The 27055-nt window shown below is 41.7% G+C and overlaps 1 protein-coding gene across 1 annotated transcript; it reads right to left on the reverse strand.

Moving 5' to 3' along the window:
- Positions 1-400: 400 nt before the first annotated feature.
- Positions 401-7480, reverse strand: IL12A (interleukin 12A). The gene is made up of 7 exons (XM_028103187.2): positions 7252-7480; positions 6397-6551; positions 3198-3311; positions 2808-2849; positions 2691-2732; positions 2450-2593; positions 401-976 (listed from the first exon to the last, which is right to left on the reverse strand). The coding sequence occupies exons 1-7, from the start codon at positions 7265-7267 to the stop codon at positions 821-823; spliced, it is 669 nt and encodes a 222-aa protein (XP_027958988.1). The 5' UTR covers positions 7268-7480; the 3' UTR covers positions 401-820.
- Positions 7481-27055: the final 19575 nt, after the last annotated feature.

The raw sequence follows: 27055 nt of genomic DNA on the forward strand, positions 1-27055 counted from the left end.
TGGGGCTGTGGTTAACAGGGAAAAAACATTTTTAAGTATTTTACTTTTAGATGCAGATGTTGAACAAAATATACTCTCAAAAACCATAACTCACCCGATGGCCTTGGTCTTAAAGCGTATCTAGTCTTATGAGTCTCCCTTTAAAAATAAGAGATTAGAGGAAGCAGGACTTGGGTAAGAATATTGTGGCATTCTTTCCAAGGGAATTTTGTTCACATTGGAGTTTTCAGTTTTCCCACAATGTGTATTTTAATGCTTAAAGTATTCCAATTAGAAAAAATATGAGACATTTTATTCAATCATTTTATTTTTAGAACATGAGATATTTCTCAAATCCATCTGATAATAAATACTTTAATAAATATAATATAAATAAATATAAGTTAATTCACATGCCTTCATGAACACAAAATTATATAAATAATTATTTTAAAATAAATTATGCTTGAGTGTGTTTCTACAAACACTTTGGTACAGAAATAGCTTATAAATTCTTGCTCTTCTATTAAAGGGAAAAGAAAAACATGTTCAGTGAGGACATTTTCCCTCCTTAGCAATTTGCTCATGAAAACTTAAAAAACAACTTATCCATAGTAAATGTGAAATCTACTTGATCAAAGGCAGCCTGTGGATGTAACAGTCACATCTTTCAGATTTGGGGGGGCAACTAATGTAAACAAGCATGAGAATTATTGTACTAGCTTAAGTAGGACCAGGTCAAGCCACCCCCTCCCTGGTTCTTAACCCACATCCTGTGAAAAATATTTTTGGTTCACATTATTATAAGAATGACTTGAAGGTCGGGAGGGACCTCAGCTTTTTAGGAAGAATTCAGATAGCTCATCATTCTATCGATGGTCACTGCACGAATTCTGAAAGCATGAAGAAGTATGCAGAGCTTGATTTTAGTTTTATAGAAATCCGGTTCTTCAAGGGAGGATTTCTGTGGCACAGTCGCACTGTTGAAATTCAGGGCCTATGAGGATAAATATTAAGGATGACATACATGGTATTCCAAAATTAAAACATTCATCCGTAGAAATGGGTGAAGCCAATACATGTCTCAGAGTCTGCAACCCACTCCCTCATTACATCTCCTAAACCCGACCCAAATCTACTCCCAGCCAGATGGCCAGGCAGAACCTGAGAGAAGAAATACTCATTATCCAAGCACATGTATCTTCAGTGGGCTCTGAAAAGACTCTTAAAGCTATTTAGAAACTCATCAGTGGGAGTTGAGTTTTAGAAAGGAACAATTCTGTTCAGATGACATCTGCTGCAATATCTAATTAATTTTTGTATGTTATACTAAGAAGCTAAGTCCTTTTTAGAACAGAGAGGTGACGGATTGCTACTGATCGGAACTCCTTGAGTAACAGACCTGTTTGCTACAGACACTCATTTGTACCAGATACATAAACCTGGCAACGGATCTCTCAGTTTTACCCTTTCATTTGATAACACAATGCAAGATCTTATATTTGCACAAGGATCAATACTTTCACTTGTTCCTTGCAAAAAGTCCAAGAGAAAGGTAAGGTGGGTAAAGCCACACCATTTTACAAGGGAAAATACCGACTCCCAAAGGGGGTGAATGGTTTGGGCATGGTTGGCTGATTCCTGGTAGAATGGATTCCGATGCTCAAGTCACCCGACTCTAGGACCCGAAAATGAAATAACTCTCTAGATGCTAACATTCTTTGATACTTGCAGGAAGCTCATTGCCTTTCAAACAGTGATTTGACACAAAGAGAGAAACCATACTTATTTGTATTCCATGCCCTGGTCACCAAGGTAGTCACCCTGTTCTTTCTTATGTGAACATTTCTCTGTTTTGTATTAGCATCATGAGCTATGGTGACTCAGAAATTACAAAGCCAGTTCTTGTCTATGAGTGACATTGTGGATGTCCCAGGTGATAGGTCATTCTTTTACTTCATACACATTTTAGTTCAAAATGGGTCACACCCAGGCATTAGTCCCACTTGTCTTCTCTGACAGTATTTGCAGATATGCATGCTGGCCCCTCAGTGCACATCCTGGAGCCGTTAGAGGTGAGAGGGAAGATAAGCGTCGTGAAATCTCTCTGATGGGGGTTTCAATCCTGGCTCTGTCACTTACAAGCCATTTGGACAAGCGGCTGACTCTAAGCTTGGCTTTCCTCCGTTGTACACACCCCATGTGGTTGTTGTGGGGATGGTAAGAGAAAATCTATGAAAACATCTGCAGAGAGCCTGGTGTATACCACATGATCAACAAGTGGGAGTCTGCTTTTCTTGCTGTGGCCTGCTCACGAGTGCCCTTTGTCAAGAGGCTCTGTAGGGGATATAGGAAGGGGATTTCAGGCCTTTCCTAATCCAGGAAGGGGCGATTTTATACTTCATCATGGACCCTGACTAGCCGTCTCGGCATGAAGAAGGTGCTCTTACTGGTAGTATGAAGTTCTCACCTGTAAGAGCTCATCAATAGCTGTCAGCATGTTTTGATCCAGAAAGATCTGCCTCTTAGGATCCATTAAAAGCTTTGCGTTCATGGCCTTGAACTCTATCTGGTACATCTTCAAGTCCTCATAGATACTGCTAAGGCACAGGGTCTAAGTGATATGACAAAATGGGGAAGGAACCACTTAGATGGCTAAAAATGTTTCCCCCACATTGCATTTGAGGAAAGAAAGAATATTTGTGTCTTACCGTCATAAAAGATGCCTTTCTGGAGGCCAGGCAACTCCCATTCTAGAAGAAAAAATAATGAGACATCAATGATATGAATTCATCATATGGGCTGAAACCTTTAATTTTCTGACTTACAGTTATCAAAAAGATCTCTCTGGAAGCCAGGCAACTCTCATTCTAGAGAAAAAAAAAATCACATCAAAGATATTAATTCTTAATATATGTCTTCCTGGCTTTTCTCAAACATATCTTTTTTATTGTGGTAAAAAACACATAACATAAAATTTACCATCTTTACTACTCTTAAGTGTACAGTTCAATAGTATTAAGTACATTCACATTGTTGTAAAACACATATTTGTTGTATATATATGTATTTTTTTTTTTAAATTCAACTTCTGAAGTGGGACCTGTTAAAATCTCACGATGATAGAGACCAGAAACATGCACATTTCTGGAAGAAGGTGAGGTTTGATGCCTAGCTCTTAACTGCATTACATGCTTGGGGAAGAAAATCATCTATACCATGGTTAATTCCAATGGTAAGCAGGCCTCCACTGTGCTGGTTTTATCCTTTGTGATATCTTCATGATCAATCTCTTCGGAAGTGCAGGAATAAAGTTCTAGGGTTTGTCTGGCCTGTAAAAAACATAAAGAGTAACCCAGCCTATATTATTAATAAGGCACCTGGCTTCATATGAGGCTGGCCCTGCAGGGTGCCAGCAAAGAGAGAGCCGGCTGCTTCTGACATCCATCTCGTTGACCTGTAGGAAATTTGGGATCTTCCTAAGACAAAAGGAAACCGGTTATTTACATTCTCTCTCCATCTCTCTGGATGATCCATTTTTCCATTATGTAAACACTATAAATCATTTCAACAGGCTATGCTAATCAGCATCTACACCACGCTGTGACACTTGTTTCTGGTGAAGACAGTTTTTTCCTTTTGCCAAAGCACCTGTGTTGTATGAATATCCTTTTCAAGTATAACTTCTAAAGGCAGAACTGTTAAGGTCCCAACTTGATGGATATAACAAACATGTAGCTCTAAAGACAAGTGGAGATTTAATTTGCGGTTCACATACACATACGCAACCACACACACAGATGTCATCTTACAAGCATGTTGGAAAGCACTGTCGGATTAGAATTATGAAATTTATCTAAGAAGTCCATAAATTTGATCGAAGATTGAGATCATTTTTCCATTCATCAAGGCCCAGGTGTGCGAGTAGTCCCCCCTCTTATCTGTGGCTTCACTTTCCTTGGTTTCAGTTGCCTGCCAGCAACTGTGGTCCGGAAGGAGATGACCCTCCTTCCAATGCGGAGTCAAGAAGTTACTAGTAGCCTTATGCTATGCCACAATGCCCCTGTCACTCACTTTACTTCGCCCCATCACGTAGGCATTCACATCACAAGAAGGTGAGTACAGTACAGTAAGATATGTAGAGACCACATTCCCATAACTTATGTTGTTAGAATGGCTCTATTTTATTATCAGTTATGTTATTAATCTCTTATTGTGCCTAGTTTAGAAATTAAACTTTATCATAGGTATGTGTGTATAGGAAAAAAACACAGTACAGGGTTTGGTACTGTCTGCAGTTTCAGAGGTCCACTGGAGGTCTCGGAAAGTATCCCCCTTGGATAAGGGGGGACTTACTGTACTAAGGAACATGACAAAGAAGAGGACTATCATCCGCTGCTCCCTTCCCAGATTCCAAGTTCAACTGCAGAGACAGGAAAGTGCCCAAAGGATGAGGAGTCATGTCAGCAGGTGAGAAGTACTGAGAAGGCCGAGATGAGACATCTGCATTGAGAGGATTAGAAGGTGGCAGGCAGAGGGGAGGGATTTCAGGCAGAGGGAACTGCATGAACCGTAATCAAGACTTGAGATGCAGAGCATGTTTGGAAAAAAGTAGTAGAATCTCTGTGGTAAGCAGAATAATGCCCTAACCAGAATAATGCCCTATCCCCCAACCCCACATCCACTTCCTAACCCCTGGAACCTGAGAATATGTTACACGGCCAAGGGGAATTACAGTTGCTGATGAAATGCAGGTTGTTAATCAGCTGACTTACAACAGGGAGGTTATCTTGGATTATCTGGGTAGGTCCAATGTAATTGCTGGGTCAACGTCAGAATAATGCAGCATGTGGACCACTCAACTGGCCATCGCTGGCTTTGAGGATGGAAGGGGGCTATACACCAGGGAATGTGGGTTGCCTCTAGAAGCTGAAAAAGGCAAGAAAATGGATTCTCCCCTAGAGTCTCCAGAAGGGACACAGCTCTGCTCACACCTGGACTCTAGCCTATTTCAGATTTCTGAACTCCAGGGCTGTAAGATGAGAAATTGGTGTGGTTTAAAGCCGCTTACTTTGTGGTAATTCGTTATAGCAGAAACAGGAAACTATACACTGGTCCTGGAGGTGTTCACACACACCTGGGCAGTCACCATCCTGAGCAGGTGGTAAAGAGTTACGTTTTGGAAATACGGGCCCTCTGTTGTAGTTCTTTAGATCTTTTCGAGAGAAGCCGGAAATCTGGATTCTTATATGAAAGGTCCTCTTTTTCAATGGCATCAAACTCAAAATCAAAGACAAAAGGTATGGACCAAACTCTACAAATCTGTGGGCTGTGAATCACATGCATTTCCCACCTCTTTCTTCTTCTGTAAGTAGCCAGCTGATTTGTTCTAGCTAATTTGACAAAGGAATGATATAAAAAAATATCAAACTGAGTTCTGCAATCTTTTGACTGTTAGTGCTGTACTGGGGAGTTGAAGAGTTAGCTTTCTCACAAAAAGCATCTATTTAAATTGCAGCTCCTCAACTGTATCCATATCGAAACTTTCTTGAGGAGTCAAAGCACTTTTCTCTGCAGTTTTCATTTGGCCTTTTTAATTAAGATTGAACTGTCAGAAGCAATTGGCAGCACACTGTGAAAGCTTAGAGCGGGAAAAGAATTCTTTAGAGGGCCTTGTGGCCTTGAGCTTATTTTAATATATTCATAAAACAACAAGCTAGAAAATATTCAGGAAAGATTTACTAGAGGACAGGAAGCCAAAAGACAGCTTTTAAAACATCAGTTTTTGGCTGTTCCAGCAGAAGTATAGGTATAGAAGTACTTTTAAAAGGAAAGAAGATGTTTTTGCTTTAAAATATGAAACCTAAAAAAATGAATGAAGCTGTAAATAATATTAGATAACTCTCTCCCTAGAAAATGAAGGCTGGACGCCCACTGCCATAGGCCCCCTGGAATGTGCTGCTCAGACAAAGAACTGTGTTACCACATTGGAAGCTGGTGAGCAACGTGAGGGGAAAGTCTAATTCATCTTTGTAGCCCCTGGAGCACAGAGGCTGCACCTAATAATGGTTTCCTGGATTGATAAGTGTGTCAGAGAAACAGTGTGGGCCTGACACAATTCCATCTCTGTTGGCAGGCTACAGGGAACACTGTAAATATCCGCTTTCCTCTGTGTAGACATAGCCAAAATGAGTGCCCTTATAATTTATTACCACTCTTGCTTTCTCTGGAGACACAATTCCATTGAGACTCTTTAGCTAATAGTTGGGCCCTTTGTAAAGTTCTGTCTCCCTGTCTTGACAGCTCCTGATTAACGTCCCCAATTTTTCCGCAGTTCTTTTCAGGTGACCAGGGGTTCAGAGAAGCCCCTTCCCTAGAGAGGCTGCAAAGTGGGAACAAGAATATTGAAAAACTCACCTTCTGAAGCGTGTTGCTGACGGCTTTCAGCAGGTTTTGGGAGTGGTTGAGGCACTGGAACATTCCTGGGCTTGGTGAGGCTGTGGGGAGGCTCCTGGCCAAACTGAGGTGGTCCAGGTGGTTTAGGAGGACCAGGATGGTCACAAGGAGGAGGCCTGGAAAGGAAGAGGAGCAGGCTGAGCTTGTCAGCTTGGTTAGGCCTGCCTCTACCTTCTATCCATTCTGGTCATCTCCACCCATCCACATCTTAACCACACCAACTTCCCTCCACCATTTCCAATCTTCCTTCAACACCTGAGAAATGAATCAAGTTCTTGGAAGGCAGGGCTCTTTTGTAGGGCTAGAAGCCAACTCCCTGTGAGGGCCCCCTAATGAGCTCAGACAAGGATGTTGGATTCAGCGCTCTCCCAGTAAAACCCTCTATTTCACCAGTAGGGAAACTGAGGCCAGGTAGGGAAGTGACTAGCCTAGACTCATGGCCTAGTGTTTTGGAAACTGGGGAGACAGCCTCACTTTGAAGCTGGCTGGGATCCGCCCTCTCATAGCTATAGCTGAGGGACCCTGAGAAGGAAAGGTACCGGGTGGGGCCTGAGTTTCAAACCTGTGAAGTGGGCATAATGATAGCCCACGAGGCTGTTTCCAGATAAGGAGACAGTGTCCTATTTAGCGCATGGTAAGCACGCATTCATTCTTTCTTTCACCTCTGCACGAGGTTGCTGACTGCCCTCCAATCTTCCTTTAGCGGGTCCCAAGTTTCTGCCACCTCTTCCCCGGCTGCCGCCCCTCCCCACCCGAGCGCCGCCGAGCGCGCCGAGCGCGCCGAGCGCGGCGGCTCCGGTCGGGCTGGGTACTCACCGCGCGGCGGGCACATGCTGAGCGGGCACTGCGTGGACGCTGGGCCGGCGCTGGACGCGGACTGAGGGCGCAGCAGGTGAGGGCGGTGGTGGGAGGCCGACCCAGGGGGTCACATTTTTATAATTGTCCCGAGGCGCGGCAGGACTTTCCCGGGACTCTGGTCTCCTGCTTGCTTTCTCTCTCTGTCTCTCTCTACATCAGCTTCTCGGTGACACGTGGAGTTCGGCCCGCGGGGTTTGCGGCGCTTTCGGATTAACTCCGCGGTGCCCGGCCGCAGCCGTTCTGGGGACGGCCCCGCCGCCTCCAGCTGGCCCAAAGCGAAAGCGAAATTCGCGCAGAGTCGTGGCGCAGGGTCCGCCGGCAAGCCCGACCCCTCGCGGGCCACCCTGGGTCCCCGGCCTCAGACGCCCCCGCCCCTAGCCATCCAGCCCTCGCCCCGCCGCCCTGCAGCACCCCCTCCCCACGCAGCGCCGAGGACTGCCACTCACTATCCATCTATATCCAGCATGTGCCCCGATCGTGACCGCCCGCCCAGTCCTGAAAGGGCGTTCATCATTCATCCACTTATCATTTGTTCATTCACACGGGCCACCGTGTGCCAGGTTGACATTGTGCTAGGCGTTTGACACCCAGTGGTGAACAGGTCCCTTTGGGGGCACTCCCACACTAATTCTGACTCCATGTATTTTATTCACGGTTGTATCTTAAATATGAAAAGGGATGAAACCAGACTGGTTATGCAATAAACTATTGTCATAGAGAATCCGGTTTCCTATAGTGAGAGAATGTTATAATTTAGTGGGATGGATGCACGGGGTCTTGGGAGAGAAGCCCAGAGAGAGGGCACCTCAGCAGGACAAGGGGATGGGGAGGCAATGAAGGCTCCCAGAGCAGGGCCCCCCAACATGCTTCTAGGGGCATGAGACTGTTCCCAGTAAATGGGATGCAGGTTCCAGGTAGGGGGAACAGGGATCAGAAGCACAGTCAGGGAGGGTAGAGGGAAGTGGGGATCTGGGGGTCCTGCCATCAGGGTGTGAGGTTGGAAAGAGCAGTGGGGCTATGCTATGAGAGTAGTAGATGCCACGCTAGGGAGCATCTGCTCTGATGGTGGTGGGGAGCCTTCTAAGGTTTTAGGCAGGAGACGCGGTTAGAGAGGCATGAAGATTCCCTTCAGCAATAGCACGGAAGGTGGGTCCCAGTGGTCAGGAGTAGAGCACAGGGAACGGCTGGGAGGGTATGGCCAAGGCCTCAATCAGAATGAGGAGGAGAGAGTGGGCCAGAGAGATTCTCAGGGTGCTGAGTGGCCAAGGCTTGGTAACTCCTTAGGTGTGATGGGCAGGAAGGTGCTAAGGATGGTGGAATGGAGATTGTTCCAGGGCCTGGGCAGGGGTTACTGTAAGAGGGGAGCAAGTTTGGAGGAGATGGTGAGAAGTTCCATTTTGGATGTACTGGGTGTGAGGTTCCTGTGGGGCTTTTCAGTTCACTCATCTCTACCACAAGTGTTAGTCACCCTGGGTATGTGTAAAAGGGAGGGGTGTGTTTGGTCACCTACTCAGAGCTTCTGATGAGTCTGACTGTGCTCAGGCCCCAGGACTACATAATGGAGCCACCAGTACCCACTTCTGTACAGATGAGCCAGTCTTGAATAGGGAAAAGCCTTGAGGATACAAGAAAGAAGAGTGGATGTTCCCTCTTTCTCTCCTCTAGGTCCCCATTGAAGTCGGGATGGATGAGTCACTGTAAGCCTTGAGATGCTGCCAGGAATGCTAAGCAGGGCCAATTGAAGATGGAGTGATGAAGCCAATTAGGAGAAAGCTGTGTTAGCCCCTGGTCTGATTCAAGCTCTCTCAGTTGTTAGCATCAGCCCCCCAAGGTGGATCATCTGCTCAAGGGTGATGAGGCACCCACTATGGGGACTTTTAGATGAGTGTAAAATGAGAGCAACACTTGATCTCTAAGGCTCCTTCCAATGCTGCTGTCTGTGAATTGCCCCATGGGGATGGAGACCAATGTGTTGTCAGAAGCAATTGCATCTAGCAGATTGTGTGAAGCAAGTGACAGGTGCAGAGCTCTGTTGTTGCTATAGGGCTTTAGGATGGAATTAAATGTACTTACAGTCAGAATGAAGTCAAATTTATCACAACTGAGCTATGTCTCCCCTGGAAGGGCTATCTCCTAAGGAAAAGTAATATCTGTGGCGTAGATAAGCACAGGGCCTGTCTGCTTAGAATGGATTCTTGACCACCAGACACAATTTCTAGCCTATAGTCTCTGAAACAGTTCTCTGATGTGCTGCATGTATATAGCCAAGATAAAACGAAAACCTTCTTCTGGGACAACATTGCCTTTTTTAAGAGACATTCTTTGCCCATGATCTCTTCTACAGAGAGTCTACCATTTACTGGAAGTCTTGGCCAATGCTATAAGGCAAGAAAAAGGAATGAGAAGACTTAAAAATTGGAAAGGAAAAGACAAAATGGCCATTATTGACAGTTGATATACCAAAAAAAAAAAAAAAGGCAACAGAAACAATAGACCATAGAACTAATTAGAGAAATCAGCAACTTCACTGGATGCAAATATCAGCTTTTAAAAATCAACTACATTTCTGGAATTAAAATTAAAAAAAAGAACACTAGGTGATGTATGGAATTGTTGAATCACTATATCGTACACCTGAAGCTAATGTAACACTTTATGTTAACTATACTAGAATTAAAATTTAAAAAAAGAACTACATTTCTCTACAACTGCAACAATAAATTAGAAAATATAATAAAAATAATTTATTGGATAATGAATGAATAATAATACAAAGAAGATACCATTCACAATGGCAGCCAAACTATGAAGTTTATAAAGTTACTGCCTGTAAATTGAGAGGCAATACAGTGGTTAAGAGTATGGACTATAAACTATTTGAATTGTAGGCTGTTACTTACTTTACTCACTTGCAGTGAGTTCTTGGGCAAGTCCCTTATTTCTCTGGGCTCAGTTTCCTCATTTGGAAAATGGTGATACTAGAAGATTAAATGGTTGTTGTGATTATTACCTGAGTTAGTGTAAGTATAGAATAGTCTTTGGAAAAAAATTTAAAAGTCTAATCAAGAACATAGAGTGATTTAATTTAAATGGAAACACATTCCATACCCTTGGGTGGAAGATCTTAATATATAAAGAGCTCAAGTCTGTCCTAATTAATTCACATATTCAATGCAATCCCAATGTAGATTACAAATAATTTTCTGAGGAACTTAATAATAAGCGTACCATAACATGTATATGTAAGAATAAAAGCCCATGAATATCTAAGCTAAACTTGTAAAGGAGTCATAAACAGGGGGAGTAGCCCAGATATAAAGACATCATTCAAAGCAATAGTAATAAGAATAGTGTTTGGCAAAAGAGATAGACCATTCAAATAGACCATTGAAACAAAATTAGAGACAGACGTGTACATATGAGTATTTAGTATAAGATTCAGATGGCACCCAGGTCAATGAGGAAAACATGGATTGTTTAGTAGAAAATGTTCACTATATGGTGAAATATAAAACTGGACTCCAACCTAAAACAGCATACAGAGAGAAATCCACTTGGAAGTGGATTAAAGACTAAATAAGAAAAGTAAAATTGTTATAGTGCTAGAGGACAATGTAGGAGGCTATCTTTGTCACTCATGAATGGGGAGAACTTCTTAAAAACATCAAAGCTCCAAGCCATAAGGCAAAATACTGATAAATTTGATTACCGAAAAACTAAGAATTTTTTAAAAAAGATTTTATTTATTTGAGCTACAGATCGAGAGAGAGAGAGAGAGCATGAGCAGGGGGCAGAGGGAGAGGGAGAAGCAGGTCCCCACTGAGCAGAGAGCCCTATGTGGGGCTCGATCCCAGGACCCTGAGATTGTGACCTGAGCTGAAGGCAGACGCTTAACCGACTGAGCCACCCAGGCACCCCAAAACTAAGAATTTCTGTAGTATGAATTCCTGTTAAGCATTGACAGTTAACAGACAGCTGACTGAAAGGGAGAAGATATTTTGCACTGTCCCATAGGAGAGTAGACTAGGACCTCCTGCAAGTCAACAAGAAAAAGACAGAAACCCCAGTGAAAATTGGCAAAGCTTATGAACAAGTGATTTACAGAGAGGAAACCCCCAAGGCTAACCAGCATAATGAGATGCCCGCATATATTATAATCAGAAAAACACAAATGAAAGAAAGAATGAGATACCACTTTATATCTATTAGATTGGCAAAAATTAGAACATTGGATACTGACAAGTGTCGGGGGGAAATGTCGGATTCCAGAATGCTTTATATAATACAAGTAGACCGATGCAGCTATGTCCTGTCATCTGATTCGGTCAGATTAAATACATGCATACCTGATAATTCAGTGTTCTACCGTCAGTGTCCATCCCAAAGAGATTCTTATGCAGACTCACAGAGGGACATATATGAGGACGTCCAGCAAGTCATTCTTTGAAGCGGTAGGGAGTTGGAAGCTGATCTGGGTGGAATCAGGTTCTGGACAACTCGAAATGAGAATTTTTTCCTAATCCATCTCACAGGAGGAATGACCCATCTCTTCTGGCCAAAACAGTTAGACAGGAAGACATTTAAACTCAACTGTTTGGTATCATATACCTCTGTTTATTTGATGACCCACTGCTTGGGAAATTTATAGGGTCTGATAACACTGATCTCAGAGTAAGGAGAAGGAAAATGGGACAGGAAAACACTGGGCATATTTGTACTTCTGAAAGGGAAGAGTTGAATCAGTTTTCTGTTCCCAAGTGCTACCTTTTGGCAGGAGACCCAAGCTTTTTATTTAGTAGATTTCCAAAGAAGTCCCAGGTGAAAACAACAACCCGGACCTTTACTGATAGCCTACAATTTCATTTCCTCTGTTGTTTTTACAACGTAAAATGTCCCAGGGTTTCTCTCCTAAATAATGACACAAATTTACCCAATGTCAAGGAACTTCAAAGAATCTAGAACACATTCTGAATATTCATGCCACTGGTAGGAAGATCCTCTCAGACAACAAATACAGAACAGTTTTGTTTCTCTCTAGAGCTGAAGACTAATGTTCCCACACCCAATAAATATCTCTATAAAAAATTAAGCTACTGTGTTCTCATAAAACAACTGAAAATGATCTATTTTGGATTTAAATAGAGCTAAACTGATTTTATGCAAGTTTTAGGGCCTCCATCTGATAAATGGCTCTCTACAAATGATTTCATTTATCTTGGGATCACCTCAGCCAAAACTTCCGAGGCAGCCAAACAGCAAACTCATTGAATTCCAAATTAATTGGAAAGAAATTCTTAGTTAAGTTGCTCAGGGACTTTAAAACAAACAAACAGACAAACAAACAAGCATTGATTTTTTTTGAAAGCCTATGGCCAAAATGTAGTAGGTCGATACCCGTGAGGCCTGTTGATGAATTATACAGCTGTTCGTGCTGTGATAGTTCCGAATTGTGGCCATTGCCCCTGGAGTAGATATGTTTCTCTTGAAATAATAAGAAAAATACCATTGTGAAAATAATGTATAACGCGCAGAAAACACCTTTCAGAAGATCCTCTTTGCTTCCAGGTGGTAACTAAAGAGGCTGCCATTTTCAGAATACCGAGGCTTTGTGTGTGGATACAATAATTGCGTGACTTCAGCTATAAACAGTTTTATTAAAAAGGGAAGCTTGGTACTTTTCCCGACTGTGTTAGGGGATTTTGCACCCAAATATTACAATGGCTAGGAGTGAATCGGGAGGAGTGATTTTACTGGTTACTGGTACCAGTTGATAATACTTATTGACTGCATGTTATATGCCAGGGACTATAATAGGCAATTTTATGTTATCATTTCATTTAATCTGTATAACAGCCTATGAGCTGGATACCCCGTTACTATCCCCACTTTACAGATGAGGAAACTGAGCTTTCATGAGGTTAAATAACTTTCCTAAGAGTGGGGCTGGGATTTGAACCCAGCACATCCTTGCTAGTCTCTTAGCCTATAATGGGGTGACAGGGATGGTTGAGGGTAGTAGGAAGGAAGTGTAAATTAATACGACCTTTCTGGAAAGAACTTTTGAAACACTTAACAAAAGACTTTAAAAACATCATATATTTGGGCCAAACAGTTACATTTCTGGGCTCTAGTTCAGGGCATTGATTAGAGATTTGTTCAGCGATCATGTACAAGAATGTTCACTGCAACACTATAAGAGTTTATAATATAGGTTGAAAACAATTGTCCATAATAGGCACATAATATAAATTATGACAAAGGCATAGTTGAAACATTACATATCTTTTACTAATAATATTAAAAACATGTTATTAGGGGGCACCTGGGTGGCTTAGTCAGTTGGGCATCTGACTCTTGGTTTCAGCTCAGGTTTTTGATCTCATGGGTTGTGGGATCGAGCCGCGTCAGGCTCCCTGCTCTGTATGGAGTCTGCTTGGATTCTCTCACTCTGCCCTGCCCTCCACGTGCTCTCTCAAATAAATAAATAAATCCTCAAAAACAAAACATGTTATTGGGAAGATGTTCAGAATTTGTTGTCAGGGGAAAAAGAAAGATGTAAGACTATGTGTGTACAGTAGGATCAAAATTATGTTTAAAATGGGTTTTTGTGTAATTTTTATTTTCTATCTTATGCTTTTCAGTATTGATACATTTTTCTACAATGAGTATGAATTACTTTTATAACCAGAAGAAAATGTTATTTTTTTAATTTTGTTTGAAGAACAGTAAATTAACCAACATTGCAATTTTCATTGTTAGCAAATCACCTTTTCTCCTGAAGTTAATTTTTTAAAAATTTCTTTTGCTCTTATTTAGTATTATTTTTTTCTGTGTGACTTCTAAAGTATCACTGTAGAAGAAATTGTGATCTCAGGCAGATATGTTGGGGCAGAGTGAAGCCCTGGGTTTACTCAAACCTGTGTCTTAAATACTGTCAGTGCTCTCTTTGGTCACATCTAAATTTCTCGGACTTTCCCCGCAGATGTAAGAAGATGCCAAGGCAGGGCCCAGGGAGCTGTCGTCAAAGAACTTCAGAATTGGAGAAGAGAGTCAAAATGTAGCCTCTGATATCGACACTAATCAAAACAATAGAAGAGCACCTACAAAGTAAAGGTACTTTTAGAGAAGATTTGTCAATACATTCTTTTGTTTACTCAGCAAATATTTATATTTATACCACCTTCTGTGTTAAAGATTCTGTGTTAGATGGCTTGGGGAAAATTAATATAAATCAGCTATCATGAGCCCATGTTGCTGCCTTAGTTTTTATTAAGATGACAGGTCTCAGGGCGCCTGGGTGGCTCAGTTGATTAAGAGTCCAACTCTTGGTTTTGGCTCAGGTCATGATCTCAGGGTCACGAGATAGAGCCCCACGTCAGGCTCCATGCTCAGCAGAGTGTCTAATGAATAGGAGACCGAGAAGGGGCAAAACACAAAAGTAGATCTGGTCCCATCTTTCTCCCTTCTCTTTTAGTATCCTCAGACTAGAATCTCAGATCCCTTTGGCCAATATCATAATGGATCCAAACACCTCCACGAATGGCTGCGAAGCCCCTCATGGACACTGCTCTTCGTGTGCAATCTCAGGTCTGACCTGGCTCCCTGTCCACCCACGTTTCCCGCGACTCTCAGGAATCACTGCCTTTCTGGCCTTGAAACATGCCGGGCAGGTTCCCACGGCAGGGTTTTTGTACTTCCTGTTCCTTCTCTCTGCACCACTGTTTCCCTCAGCTATCTTCACAGGTCCGATCACATGTCTTCTCGTTGTTGCTTCCTCATGACTTCGTGTAAAATGCGCTTTTCCCTCTGCCCACTCTGTGACTCTCCAGCCCACTACTGTTTTATTTTGCTTTCCTAGCAGTTACCACTACTTGACAATATGTTACCTGTTAGTTGTTTGTTTAGTGTCTGTTGTTCTGCATTAGAATGTACAGTCCCTGAGGGCAGGGTCTTTGTCCATTTTAATCACTGTTCTATTCTCAGCATATAGAATAGTGCTTGGTCCAGACTAGTTGTTCAAGAAGTAGTTATTGAGTAAATGAATGAAGGGATGTACTTTCCTGGAGGGCAGTTTGGAAATAGGTGTCAAAACATAAAATTATATATGCTTTTGACCTAGTCAGTTCAACCTCTTAGATTTGTATTTTGGAGATAATTATACAGATGGGAAATTATATGCGTAATAAGGTTAATCACAGGATTGTTTATGGTATCACAGAGAGAGAGAGAATCTAAATATCCATTAACGGAACATTGTGATATAGGCAAACTGACATTGTGATGTGGAGGTCAATGTTTATCAACACGGAAAAATGTTTACAACATATTAGGGGGTGAGGAAAATCAATTGTGGAACAACACATATGGAACACATTAATAAAATTCTATCATACTTTGTATATATCTGTGCATACAAGGATGTGTGGAAAGGTATTCACCAAAATAATAACAATAATCTTGGTGGGTGGGAGTGGAATTTGGGGTAATTTTTATTTGTTTCTGTATACTCTTGTGTATTTTTATTTTTTAATATTTATATATATATTTTTAGGATTTTATTTATTTATTTGACAGAGAGAGACATAGCAAGAGAGGGAACACAAGCAGGGGGAGTGGGAGAGGGAGAAGCAGGTTTCCCGCCGAGCAGGGAGTCTGATGCGGGGGCTCGATCCCAGGACTCTGGGATCATGACCTGAGCCGAAGGCAGACGCCTAATGACTGAGCCACCCAGGCGCCCCTACTCTTGTGTATTTTTAAAAATAAATGAGCTTGAATATTTCTGAAAAAAGGTTTTAAGCCAAGCTAATAGAACTGTTTTATAAGTGAAAAGTTCTTCCTACTTTAGAATTTATTCTAGTGCATCTTATGTCAAAGCAGCCCACAGTGACCTGACTCGCTTCCTGTGATTCCAGTGAAAAGTGTTGTAGTTTTATCTCACGGATCCTACAGGGGTGGTTCACTGTGCTTCCCGATGTCATTCCTTTCTCCATTGCTCCTGCCACTGCCCTATGTTAGACCCTTACCTGGACATGCAGATTAGAGAGCAGTTGGTCTTCCTGCCCCCTCCTGACTCTCTCCTCCAGTGGAGCAAACCACAGTGGCTTCCTGTGACCCATAGGAGAGTCTGGCTGGCTCAGGCCTTCCACACAAAGCCTCTGCTTCTTTTTCTAACCTCATCCTCAACCCCAACCGTCTTCTGCCATCGTTATCTGCCCAGTGTGTTTGGCTCTACCTTACATATTCATGCCTATCTTTCTCTCTGGAATTCCTTCCTCTCTACCTACCCTTCTCTTAAGGCTCATCTCACCTTCAATTTTTTCATCTAAGCCTTAGAGAACTACCTTCCAGGAAAGCTACGGTACTTAAAATCAGTACCAATTCTTAGCTTCTTAGAAAATTGGCTTCTTTTTATTTATGTATTATATTTGTATCACTGGTAAACTCTTTAAGGGCAAGAATATTTCTTATGCTTACTTGAATTATCCATAGAATCTATTTATTCATTCAACAAATATTTGTTGAGCACCTCCTGTGCACCTGACCTTGTGCTAGGTTCTTGAATAGAGCAATGAATGCTTCAGAGCTTCTAATCCAGGCAGCCACTGAGAAGGGCCTCACTCATTTGAGATCTCTTGATTGATAGTCTTCCTTCCAAACTGCACATCTACTAGTAATATTTTCTCTGTCCCTTTAGCAAGAGAATAATTTGTAGAGAAAAGGGATCAGTAACTAACACTTGCCTCTCTCTATTATTAATGATTAACAAAAGGATTTTGAAAGGAGATGGTCTCTTCTCTTGGTCTTTCAGGCACTGTAAACTCTAGGATCTGTAGAAGGAAACCCCCAGATTTCTGATAAACAAGGTCCTTTGAACCAGGCAAGCTTCCTGCTGAAGAGAGGATAGTCATAATTCTGAAGGTGAGATCCTGACGTTCATAGACCTTTGTGAACCTGTCAAATGGATCATTCAAGGGCATGATTTCCTCTGTGAAATGTGGCAAAATATAAGATCATGTCATATTATACACATCCCAAGTTTTTCATGGGTAAAAACCAGGAGGTTAAATCTAAGAATGCTAAGAGTCTACTGTTTAAATACAAAATATGAAGTTATGATTATTAATAAGTTTGAGAAGTCACATAAATATTAGTAAGCAATCACAGTTCTCAGCAGCTAAATTAACAAAACGCACAGTATCTCAGTACTTACCCTAAGTGTTTTAGGGGGATCCTTGGCCAATAATTTCCCATGCTTTTTTCAGACCTTAAAGTAAGTATTTAGTTCTTTTTGGGGGGAAGTGAATGAAAGATTCAGAACCCTGAGAGACAAACATAATTCAGAAGGCTTTTTCAATAGAACCTCTTTTGCTGTCTACTCAAGGTAACATTAAATAATAATGGGTAATGCTTTTGCTAGGTTTTTTTCCTCTGGCCCCAAAAGTCCAAATGGGGAAAGACTTTTTTTTTTAAAATTTTTTATTGTTATGTTAATCACCATACATTACATCATTAGTTCTTCATGTAGTGTTCCATGATTCATTCTTTGTGCGTAACACCCAGTGCTCCACGCAGAATGTGCCCTCTTTAATACCCATCACCAGGCTAACCTATCCCCCCACCCTCCTCCCCTCTAGAACCTTCAGTTTGTTTTTCAGAGTCCATCGTCTCTCATGGTTCGTCTCCCCCTCCGACTTACTCCCCTTCATTCTTCCCCTCCTGCTATCTTCTTCTTTTTCTTTTTTTTTTTAATATATGTTGCATTATTTGTTTCAGAAGTACAGATCTGTGATTCAACAGTCTTGCACAATTCACAGCGCTCACCATAGCACATACCCTACCCAATGTCTATCACCCAGCCACCCCATCCCTCCCACCCCCCATCACTCCAGCAACACTCAGTTTGTTTCCTGAGAGTAAGAATTCCTCATATCAGTGAGGTCATATGATACATGTCTTTCTCTGATTGACTTATTTCACTCAGCATAACACCCTCCAGTTCCATCCACGTCATTGCAAATGGCAAGATCTCATTCCTTTGGATGGCTGCATAATATTCCACTGTGTATATATACCACTTCTTCTTTATCCATTCATCTGTCGATGGACATCTTGGCTCTTTCCACCGTTTGGCTATTGTGGACAATGCTGCTATAAACATCGGGGTTAACGTACCCCTTCGGGTCCCTACATTTGTATCTTTGTGGTAAATACCCAGTAGTGCAATTGCTGGATCATATGGTAGCTCTATTTTCAACTGTTTGAGGAACCTCCATACTGTTTTCCAGAGTGGTTGCACCAGCTTGCATTCCCACCAACAGTGTATATGTGCTGCCGAAGCGAGCACTGAATTCCTATATGAGTTCTAGCAGTTTTGGGGTGGAGTCTTGGGGTTTCCACATACAGTATCATATCATCTGCAAAGAGTGAGAGTTTGACTTCCTCTTTGCCGATTTGGATGCCTTTGATTTCTTTTTGTTGTCTGATTGCTGTGGCTAGGACTTCTAATACTATGTTGAATAGCAGTGGTGAGAGTGGACATCCCTGCCGCGTTCCTGACCTTAGGGGAAAAGCTCTCAGCTTTTCCCCATTGAGAATGATATTCGTTGTAGGTTTTTCATAGATGGCTTTTATGATATTGAGGTATGTCCCCTCTATCCCTATACTCTGAAGAGTTTTGATCAAGAAAGGATGCTGTACTTTCTCAAATGCTTTTTCTGCATCTATTGAGAGGATCATATAATTCTTGTGCTTTCTTTTGTTAATGTATTGTATCACGTTGATTGATTTGCAGATGTTGAACCAGCCTTGCAGCCCAGGGATAAATCCCACTTGGTCATGGTGAATAATCCTTTTAATGTACTGTTGGATCCTATTGGGTAGTATTTGGGTGAGAATTTTTGCATCCATGTTCATCAAGGATATTGGTCTGTAATTCTCCTTTTGGATGGGGGTCTTTGTCTGGTTTTGGGATCAAGGTAATGGTGGCCTCATATAATGAGTTTGGAAGTTTTCCTTCCATTTCTATTTTTTGGAACAGTTTCAGGAGAATACGTATTAATTCTTCTTTAAATGTCTGATAGAATTACCTGGGAAGCCATCTGGCCCTGGGCTTTTGTTTTTGGGAGATTTTTGACGACTGCTTCAATTTCCTTAGTGGTTATAGGTCTGTTCAGGTTTTCTATTTCTTCCTGGTTCAGTTTTGGTAGTTGATACATCTCTAGGAATGCATCCATTTCTTCCAGGTTATCTAATTTGCTGGCATGGAGTTGCTCATAATATGTTCTTATAATTGTTTGTATTTCTTTGGTGTTGGTTGTGATCTCTCCTCTTTCATTCATGATTTTGTTGATTTGGGTCCTTTCTCTTTTCTTTTTGATAAGTCTGGCCAGGGGTTTATCAATCTTGTTAATTCTTTCAAAGAACCAGCTCCTAGTTTCGTTGATCTGTTCTACTGTTCTTTTGGTTTCTAGTTCATTGATTTCTGCTCTGATCTTTATTATTTCTCTTCTCCTGCTGGGTTTAGGCTTTATTTGCTGTTCTTTCTCCAGCTCCTTTAGGTGTAGGGTTAGGTTGTGTATTTGAGACCTTTCTTGTTTCTTGAGAAAGGCTTGTATTGCTATATACTTTCCTCTCAGGACTGCCTTTGCTGTATACCAAAGATTTTGAACAGTTGTGTTTTCATTTTCATTGGTTTCCATGAATTTTTTTTTTTAAAGATTTTATTTATTTATTTGAGAGAGAGAATGAGATAGAGCATGAGAGGGGAGAGGGTCAGAGGGAGAAGCAGACTCCCCGCCGAGCGGGGAGCCCGATGCGGGACTCGATCCCGGGACTCCAGGATCATGACCTGAGCTGAAGGCAGTCGCTTAACCAACTGAGCCACCCAGGCGCCCAGTTTCCATGAATTTTTTTAATTCTTCTTTAATTTCCTGGTTTGGGGATGGACTTCTAACCCTTTACTTAAAACCAAAACGATTCTCAGTAGACATTCAATTACAACCTTTCCTTTCTCATTTAGATACTGAAAGGTCAACTTTATTTTTTAATAGAAATATCACAAGATAGCAAGCATCTATAAGTTTTCAAGATATAGAGCATGTTATAAAATTTTGCAAAACGTCTTTTTTTACATTTTATTATTATTTTTTAAAGATTTTATTTATATATTTGAGAGAAAAAGAGAGAGTGTGCATAAGCAAGGGAGAAGGGCTGAGGAGAGGGAAAAGCAAGCTCCCCACTGAGCATGGAACCCGATGTGGGGCTCAATCCCAGGACTCTGGGACCATGGCCTGAGCCAAAGGCAGATGCTTAACCAAGTGAGCCCCCCAGGAACCCCCCAAAATGTCTTTTTTTAAAAAGCTATCAATATTTTAATTTATTTTTTATTGAAGTATAGTTGACACACTATATTACATTAGTTTCATGTGTATAATATAGTGATTCAACAAGTCTCTATGTTATACTATGCTCACCATACACTATTATAGTACCATTGACTATATTTCCTCTGCTATACCTTTTATCCCCATGGCTTGTTCATGCTATAACTGGAAGTCTGTACCTCCCACTCACCTTTGCCCATTTGCCTATCCCCCAGTCCTCCTCCCCTCTGGCAACCATCAGTTTGTTCTCTGTATTTATGGGTCTATTTCTGCTTTTTGTTTGTCCATTTTGTTTTTTAGGTTCAACGTGTAAGTGAAATCATATGGTATTTGTCTTTGTCTGACTTATTTCACTTAGCATGATACTGTCTATGTCCATCCATGTTGTCATGAATGGCAAGATCTCATTCTTTTTTTATGGCTGAGAAATCCATTGTGTGTGTGTGTGTGTGTGTGTGTGTGTGTGTGTGTGTGTGTGTACGGCGTCTTTATCCATTCATCTATTGATGGACATGGGTTGTTTCTTGCAAAGTGTCTTATGCTTCCATTAATTCCCTTATGGTAACATACATTATCCTTTGAGAATGAGACATCTTGCACCTACAGCTCATACCATTCTCTTCTGGAGATAGGGTCCAGATGAAAGAAGTATTGTCACAAGGTAAATAGCCAAGAATTTTGGTCTATAAGTGCAGGATTTTTTCAAAAAGTACCTTCATTCCCCCCCCCCCCGCCTTTTTTTTTCTGTTGGGAAAAATGGTCATAAAGATGGCCGTGCATTGTATTATTAAGGATGTGAATATTGATGTTATTTTAAAGACAAAGGTAGCAGCAGCTTAAATAAGGTAGGCATTTCTCTAGCTCACTTTCTTAACAATGTGGGAGGAAATAGCCAAGGTGGGTTTGGTGACTACATGGGGTTAAGGATCCAAGCTACTTTCATCTTCTTGCTCTACCCTAACATGCAGCTTCCACCTTGTGGGTCAACGTGGCTGCTGTAGCTCCAGCCATCACACTTGCATTTCAGCTGTTGGGAAGGGGATAAGTGGAAAGGGAGAGCATACTTCTTTCCCTCAAGGGTATGACCCCAAAGTTGCATACATCATTCTATTTCCATTCCACTGGCCAGAACTTAGTCACATGACCACACTAAGCTGCAAGGGGCGGGGCAAAGAAATATCAACTTTACCTAGGCAGCTGTAAGACAAGCTAAAAACTCTAAATCACATGTAAGAAGATGAGACTGGAAACAAGGAGACAATTGGCAACCCCATCCCCATGTATGAACAAAGAAGGAAAAGAAAGAATGAAAGAATTTGGCAAGTGAAGAAAGAGTGAAAGAGAATGGGAGAAGGATAAGTTGAGATTGTGTTGATAAAGGCAGATTATATTTTATGGTGTTTCTCATTTTCTGCTGTTCAGTTGCTTCTAGACTTCTGAGTTTATTTCTTATCACTGCAATTTGCAGTGCTATGTAACAGATTTAAACCTCTGTTAATTTATTCTCCAAAGCTCTTAATTATTGAACTCCATTCAAGGAATAAGTATTTGTGAGTGCTTTCAGCAAACCTGAAATTGTGGTAGGTGTAGTCATACAGTGGAGAAGAATAATTGTCAGTTTCTGCCTTCAAAGAATGATGTGAAAGTTTGGGGGTGGGGAGATACTGACCAAATAATTAAACAATGATTAGTGATATAAAATGAGAAGTACTATAAGGAACTACAATGGCATAGAGGTGAGTGCCCAGGCTATGTTGGGGAGAGAATAATTTCTCTTATTAAATTCCTTTCTGAGCAAGATACCTACAGAAGTCCATTAGAAGGAGAATAATTTTTCTGGATTGCATTGATCCCAAGAATGTTACAGTAGAGGCTAAAGATTCAAGCCCATTTAATTGAATCTAATGAAACAACCATATCTTGAGTATCTACTGCATCTGAGGTACTGGGCCAGACACCATGGGGACTACAAAAGAGAATAAGAGATGGTCTTGCATCTTAAAAGTAGCTCATGCCCTGATGAAGGAGACAATAGTGGCACTCAGGGCAAATGTGATCAAGAGCTACAGTAGAGATGTCCACAAAACCTAAGGGGAAAGAGACAAATTCTACCTTGGTAAGGTCTCTGAGCCTTCAAGGAGAACATGGCATGTTCACTGAGCCTTGGCTAATGTGATTGGGTTAAAAGGGTCCTTTTGGGAAGACACAGCTGGAACAAAAGGCAGAAACTGCAGTGTATGTTTAAGGACTGACATTCAGTCAAATGTAGCAGATGCAGTGGAGGGCTGGGCAAAGGGGTGTCTGGTGACCCCAGGGTCATGCAAAACAGATACTTCTGGAAAGGCAGAGGGCAGATGGGAGAGAGGCTTGATCACAATGCTAAGGAAGCTGACTATGGAGAGGAGGAATCTGAAGGCAAGGAAATGAGAGGAGGCTTTAAAATTGGCTAGACAGAGAACATCAAAGAGAGAGTCCCTGTTGAAGAGGCATCTTTAGGCTGAGCACCTGACTGGATGTTCACAGGGGTTGGAAAAAGCAAGCACAGAGGTGAAGAAAACACAGAGGTTTTAAAAGCCTGAGTGATTAGAAGGGTGATGGTAACATTTAGTGGTTTAGGGAAGAAAAGGAGGAAAGAAGCAGTGTATAGACACTGCTCGTTGTCTCCCCAACAGCCATGTCCCTGTTCTTCACAGCACCTTGATTTTGTCAGATGTCCAGCCCATCCTCCACCCCCGAGGAACATCCTAACTGGTGTGAGCTAATCAGCTCAAGGCATCCCCCTGCAAACTGTCACTGGTCTGGGCGTGGGGCTGGGGCTGGGAGACATGGCACTTAAATTGGCCTTATATTGAGTGTGTATATCACGTTTGGGAATGCATACTCTATGTTGTGGGAGGTACACAGCCCTGGGGTGGGGGAGACTAAACACCCAGATTGAAAGGGAAGCCCCCGGGAATGAAAACATATCAAGAAGATCATGGAGGTAGAACAGCTCAGGAAATCAACCCCATCAGATAGTTTATGAATCCCTGGGCTCACTCCTGGGCTCACTTGGACCTGCATCTGTGTGATCCTAAACAGATTATTGGATTATGAGAACAGACCTGTGGACTGACACCACGCTGGTCCCTTAGTGGTCACTGGATGGCACACACAGGGCACAGATCTCAATAGCTCTGCAAAGACACTGAAAACTGAACTGTTGTTAGAACTACGATCCACAGAAGGCGGGTTGGAACTTGTGGACTGACCCCAATCAGGTCAATTGCCTGTTAAAACAAAAATATCAGAATTTCCCATAGGATTTACACATGACTCCAGGTCTCATTACAAACATTTAGAATGTCAAAGGTGCAATTCAAAATCACTCGTCATACAGGTAAATGTCATCTCACATAAGAAAAGCTAAGTGACAGATGCCACTGCTGAGATGACACGGATTTTGGGATTGTAGCTTTTAAGTGGTGATTATAGACATGCTCCAAGAAGTAAAGGCAAGCAGTCTTGAAATGAATGGGAAGATAGAAAAGACTCAGCAAAGAAGTAGAAAATATAAGAAGAACCAAATGGAAATTTTAGAACTGAAAAATACAAACACCAAAATAAAAAGCCTCCAGATAGACAGAATAGCAGGCCTCAGATAACAGAAGAAAGAGTGAGTACATTTGAAGACAAATCAATAGAAATTATCCAGTCTGAACAACAGAGAAAAAAGATTTGGAGGGGGTAGGAAGGGCAAAGCCCCTTTCTCCCGTGGGAGAATACCAAAAGATCTGAAGTTCATGTCATCAGAGTCCTAGAAGGAGTGTGGAAGGAGGAAACTTCAGAAAAAACATTTGAAAGAAAAATGACTGAAAATGTCCCAAATTTTAAAAAAATGAACAACAGGGATACAGGATAAAAGGAAAAAGGCAAAAAAATGTCATAGAAGACGATGAAGGATTGAAAAGGTTTTGAACACATGAACGCCCAATACTGCCCCTTACTTATTGTGTGACCTTGGGGAATTTTGCTTATCCTTCTAAGTCTCAGCTTCATCTGTAAAATGGGTAGAATAAGACCTACCTAAAATAAAGCTATCATAAGAACTGAATGCATTAATCTAAATTAAGCACTTAGCATAATTCCTGACTCACAAGAGGTACTTAATAAATAATAGTTTTTAAAAAGGAGGAGAGTGGTCAGCAAAGATGTCAAGGATGGTAAGGACTGAACAGAGAACACAGGGTTTTGCAAGGAGACCTGAGATGATTTTAGTAACATGGCCCGGAGAAATAGGCATTAATAGAAGAGTGAAAAGAATGACTTAATATGTGAAAGATCCACACACACATATAAAGATAAATATCTGAAAATTACTAGATTTTTCTTTCTTTCTTTTTTTTAAGATTTTATTTATTTGACAGATACATAGCAAGAGAGGGAACACCAGCGGGGGAGTGGAAGAGGGAGAAGCAGACTTCCCGCAGAGCAGGGAGCCTGATGCGGGGCTCGATCCCAGGCCCCTGGGATCATGACCTGAGCTGAAGGCAGATGCTTAACGACTGAGCCACACAGGCACCCCTAGATTTCCTATATACTAACTATAACCAGTGAGGAAACATAATGGGAAAAATATTGCATTCCCAATAGCAACAAAAGAGATGAAATGCCTAGGAATAACTTAACAAGAAATATGAAAGATTTATATGAATAAATGACAAGATTTTACTACAAGATATAAAAGAAGGCTTCAATAAATAGAACCATACCATGTTCTTGGGAGGGAGAATGGAATATTATAAAAATGTCAATTCCTACCAAATTATAGTTATAATATAACTCCAGTCAAAATCCCCAAAGGGTTATTTTTAGAATATGACAAAATCATTCTAAAGTGCATCTAGAGGACAACAGACAATATAACTAATACATTTTGAGGAAAAAAAAGAGAGGTTGCAGGGAGGGATCAGCTTTCCCAGAAAATAAAAGACAACAGAAAAGGGCAATAATGTTATCAACTTGTTTCTACTGTTAGCGGAGTTTAGTGAAACAGGAGAGGGCAGAAATAGCCCATAGAACATCCACGGTGACGATAAAGATGGCATCACAAAACAGGATGGCAGTGAAGGGTTCGCCAGTGAATGGTGCTGGATGTCACTGGGTGGGGTGGGGGCGTGAGAGTGGGGTGGGAGGAAGGGATAGAGAGAAGCTGTTTTCCTGAGTGTGTGTTTCTAGGTACAGGGTCATCAACTAGAATCACACTTCCTGCTCCCCTCCCAAGCCTTTACTTTTTCCTTTCTAGGGGAAGAAGAGGGAAATACCTGACTGATGAGTTTAGAATTCTAAGAGAAACAAGAGTGCTTGTGACTCAAGCCCTTCCTCCCTCATTTGGATCTGCTGGCCTGCAGATAAACTGGATGCTGGTCTGCCCTCTGCTTGGGGGTCCCTTAGTGAGAGGGTTCCTGCTCCTGCACTTCTGGGATTCTCTGGGCGTCTATCAGGGCCTGGGGGGGAGGCAGCTTAATCCAGGGAGGAGGTGCATTAGCAGCTTATTTTGGCTGATTATCTAACATTACATGTTTTAATCAGCTTTACAGCATTAAGAAGACAACATCTGCCCACGTTGTATCCTTATCTCTTAAGTAGTTTCTAATTCAAGAGGGGGAAATGGTGTTATTTGTTGGTCCAGCTAAAACTCCAAAACTGGAACATTAGTGGTTGGTTAGTTGGAAGAAAAATTTATATGATAACACTTGCCATGCCAGTATATGAAGAGCAACTTGAATAAATCTCAAACTATTAAAAACAAAAACTAGAAGACAGTATCAAATTTCTGGATCAGAGAAGACTCTTCAAGGCTAAAAGCAAATGCAAAGAGTCCAAAGGCAATGATACATAGCTTTAACAAGATTTAAAAACAGTAGGCACAGGGGCGCCTCGGTGGCACAGTCAGTTAAACGTTGGACTTGGTTTTGACTCAGGTCGTGATCTCAGGGTGGTGAGATCACCCCATGTCGTATTCCTTGCTCAGTGCAGAGTCTGCTTAAGTTTCTCTCTCCCTCCTCTCTGCCCCCCCCAGTAAATAAGTCTTTAAAAACAAACAAAAAACAGTGGGTATATGTAAAAAGGCAGAAATGAATGAAAAGGCAATCGTCAAACTGGAAAATTACTTTTGCTGAATGTTACACATAATTACTACACTAAATTTATTAAATGCACACACAAAATGTTTAAGAACATGGGGCACCTGGGTGGCTTACTCGGTTAAGCATCTGCCTTCGGCTCAGGTTATGATCCTGGGGTCCTGGGATCGAGTCCAAGATTGGGCTCCCTGCTCCTTGGGGGACTTGTTTCTCCCTCTCCCTTTGCCCCTCCCCCTGCTTGTGCTCTCTCTCTCT

This window comes from Eumetopias jubatus, unplaced genomic scaffold, assembly GCF_037043125.1.
Source record: "Eumetopias jubatus isolate StellerSeaLion01/CBP00866 unplaced genomic scaffold, mEumJub1_p1.0 scaffold_1, whole genome shotgun sequence".
In the NCBI taxonomy this organism is placed as follows: domain Eukaryota; kingdom Metazoa; phylum Chordata; class Mammalia; order Carnivora; family Otariidae; genus Eumetopias; species Eumetopias jubatus.

Excerpts from the sequence above, each read along its gene's own strand:
- IL12A (XM_028103187.2), bottom strand. Across the intron at positions 3,312-6,396 it reads TCAGCAACACGCTTCAGAAG|GCCAGACAAACCCTAGAACT; the intron begins GTGAGTTTTTCA and ends TGTTTTTTACAG. Across the intron at positions 977-2,449 it reads CTATTGATGAGCTCTTACAG|GCCCTGAATTTCAACAGTGC; the intron begins GTGAGAACTTCA and ends TTATCCTCATAG.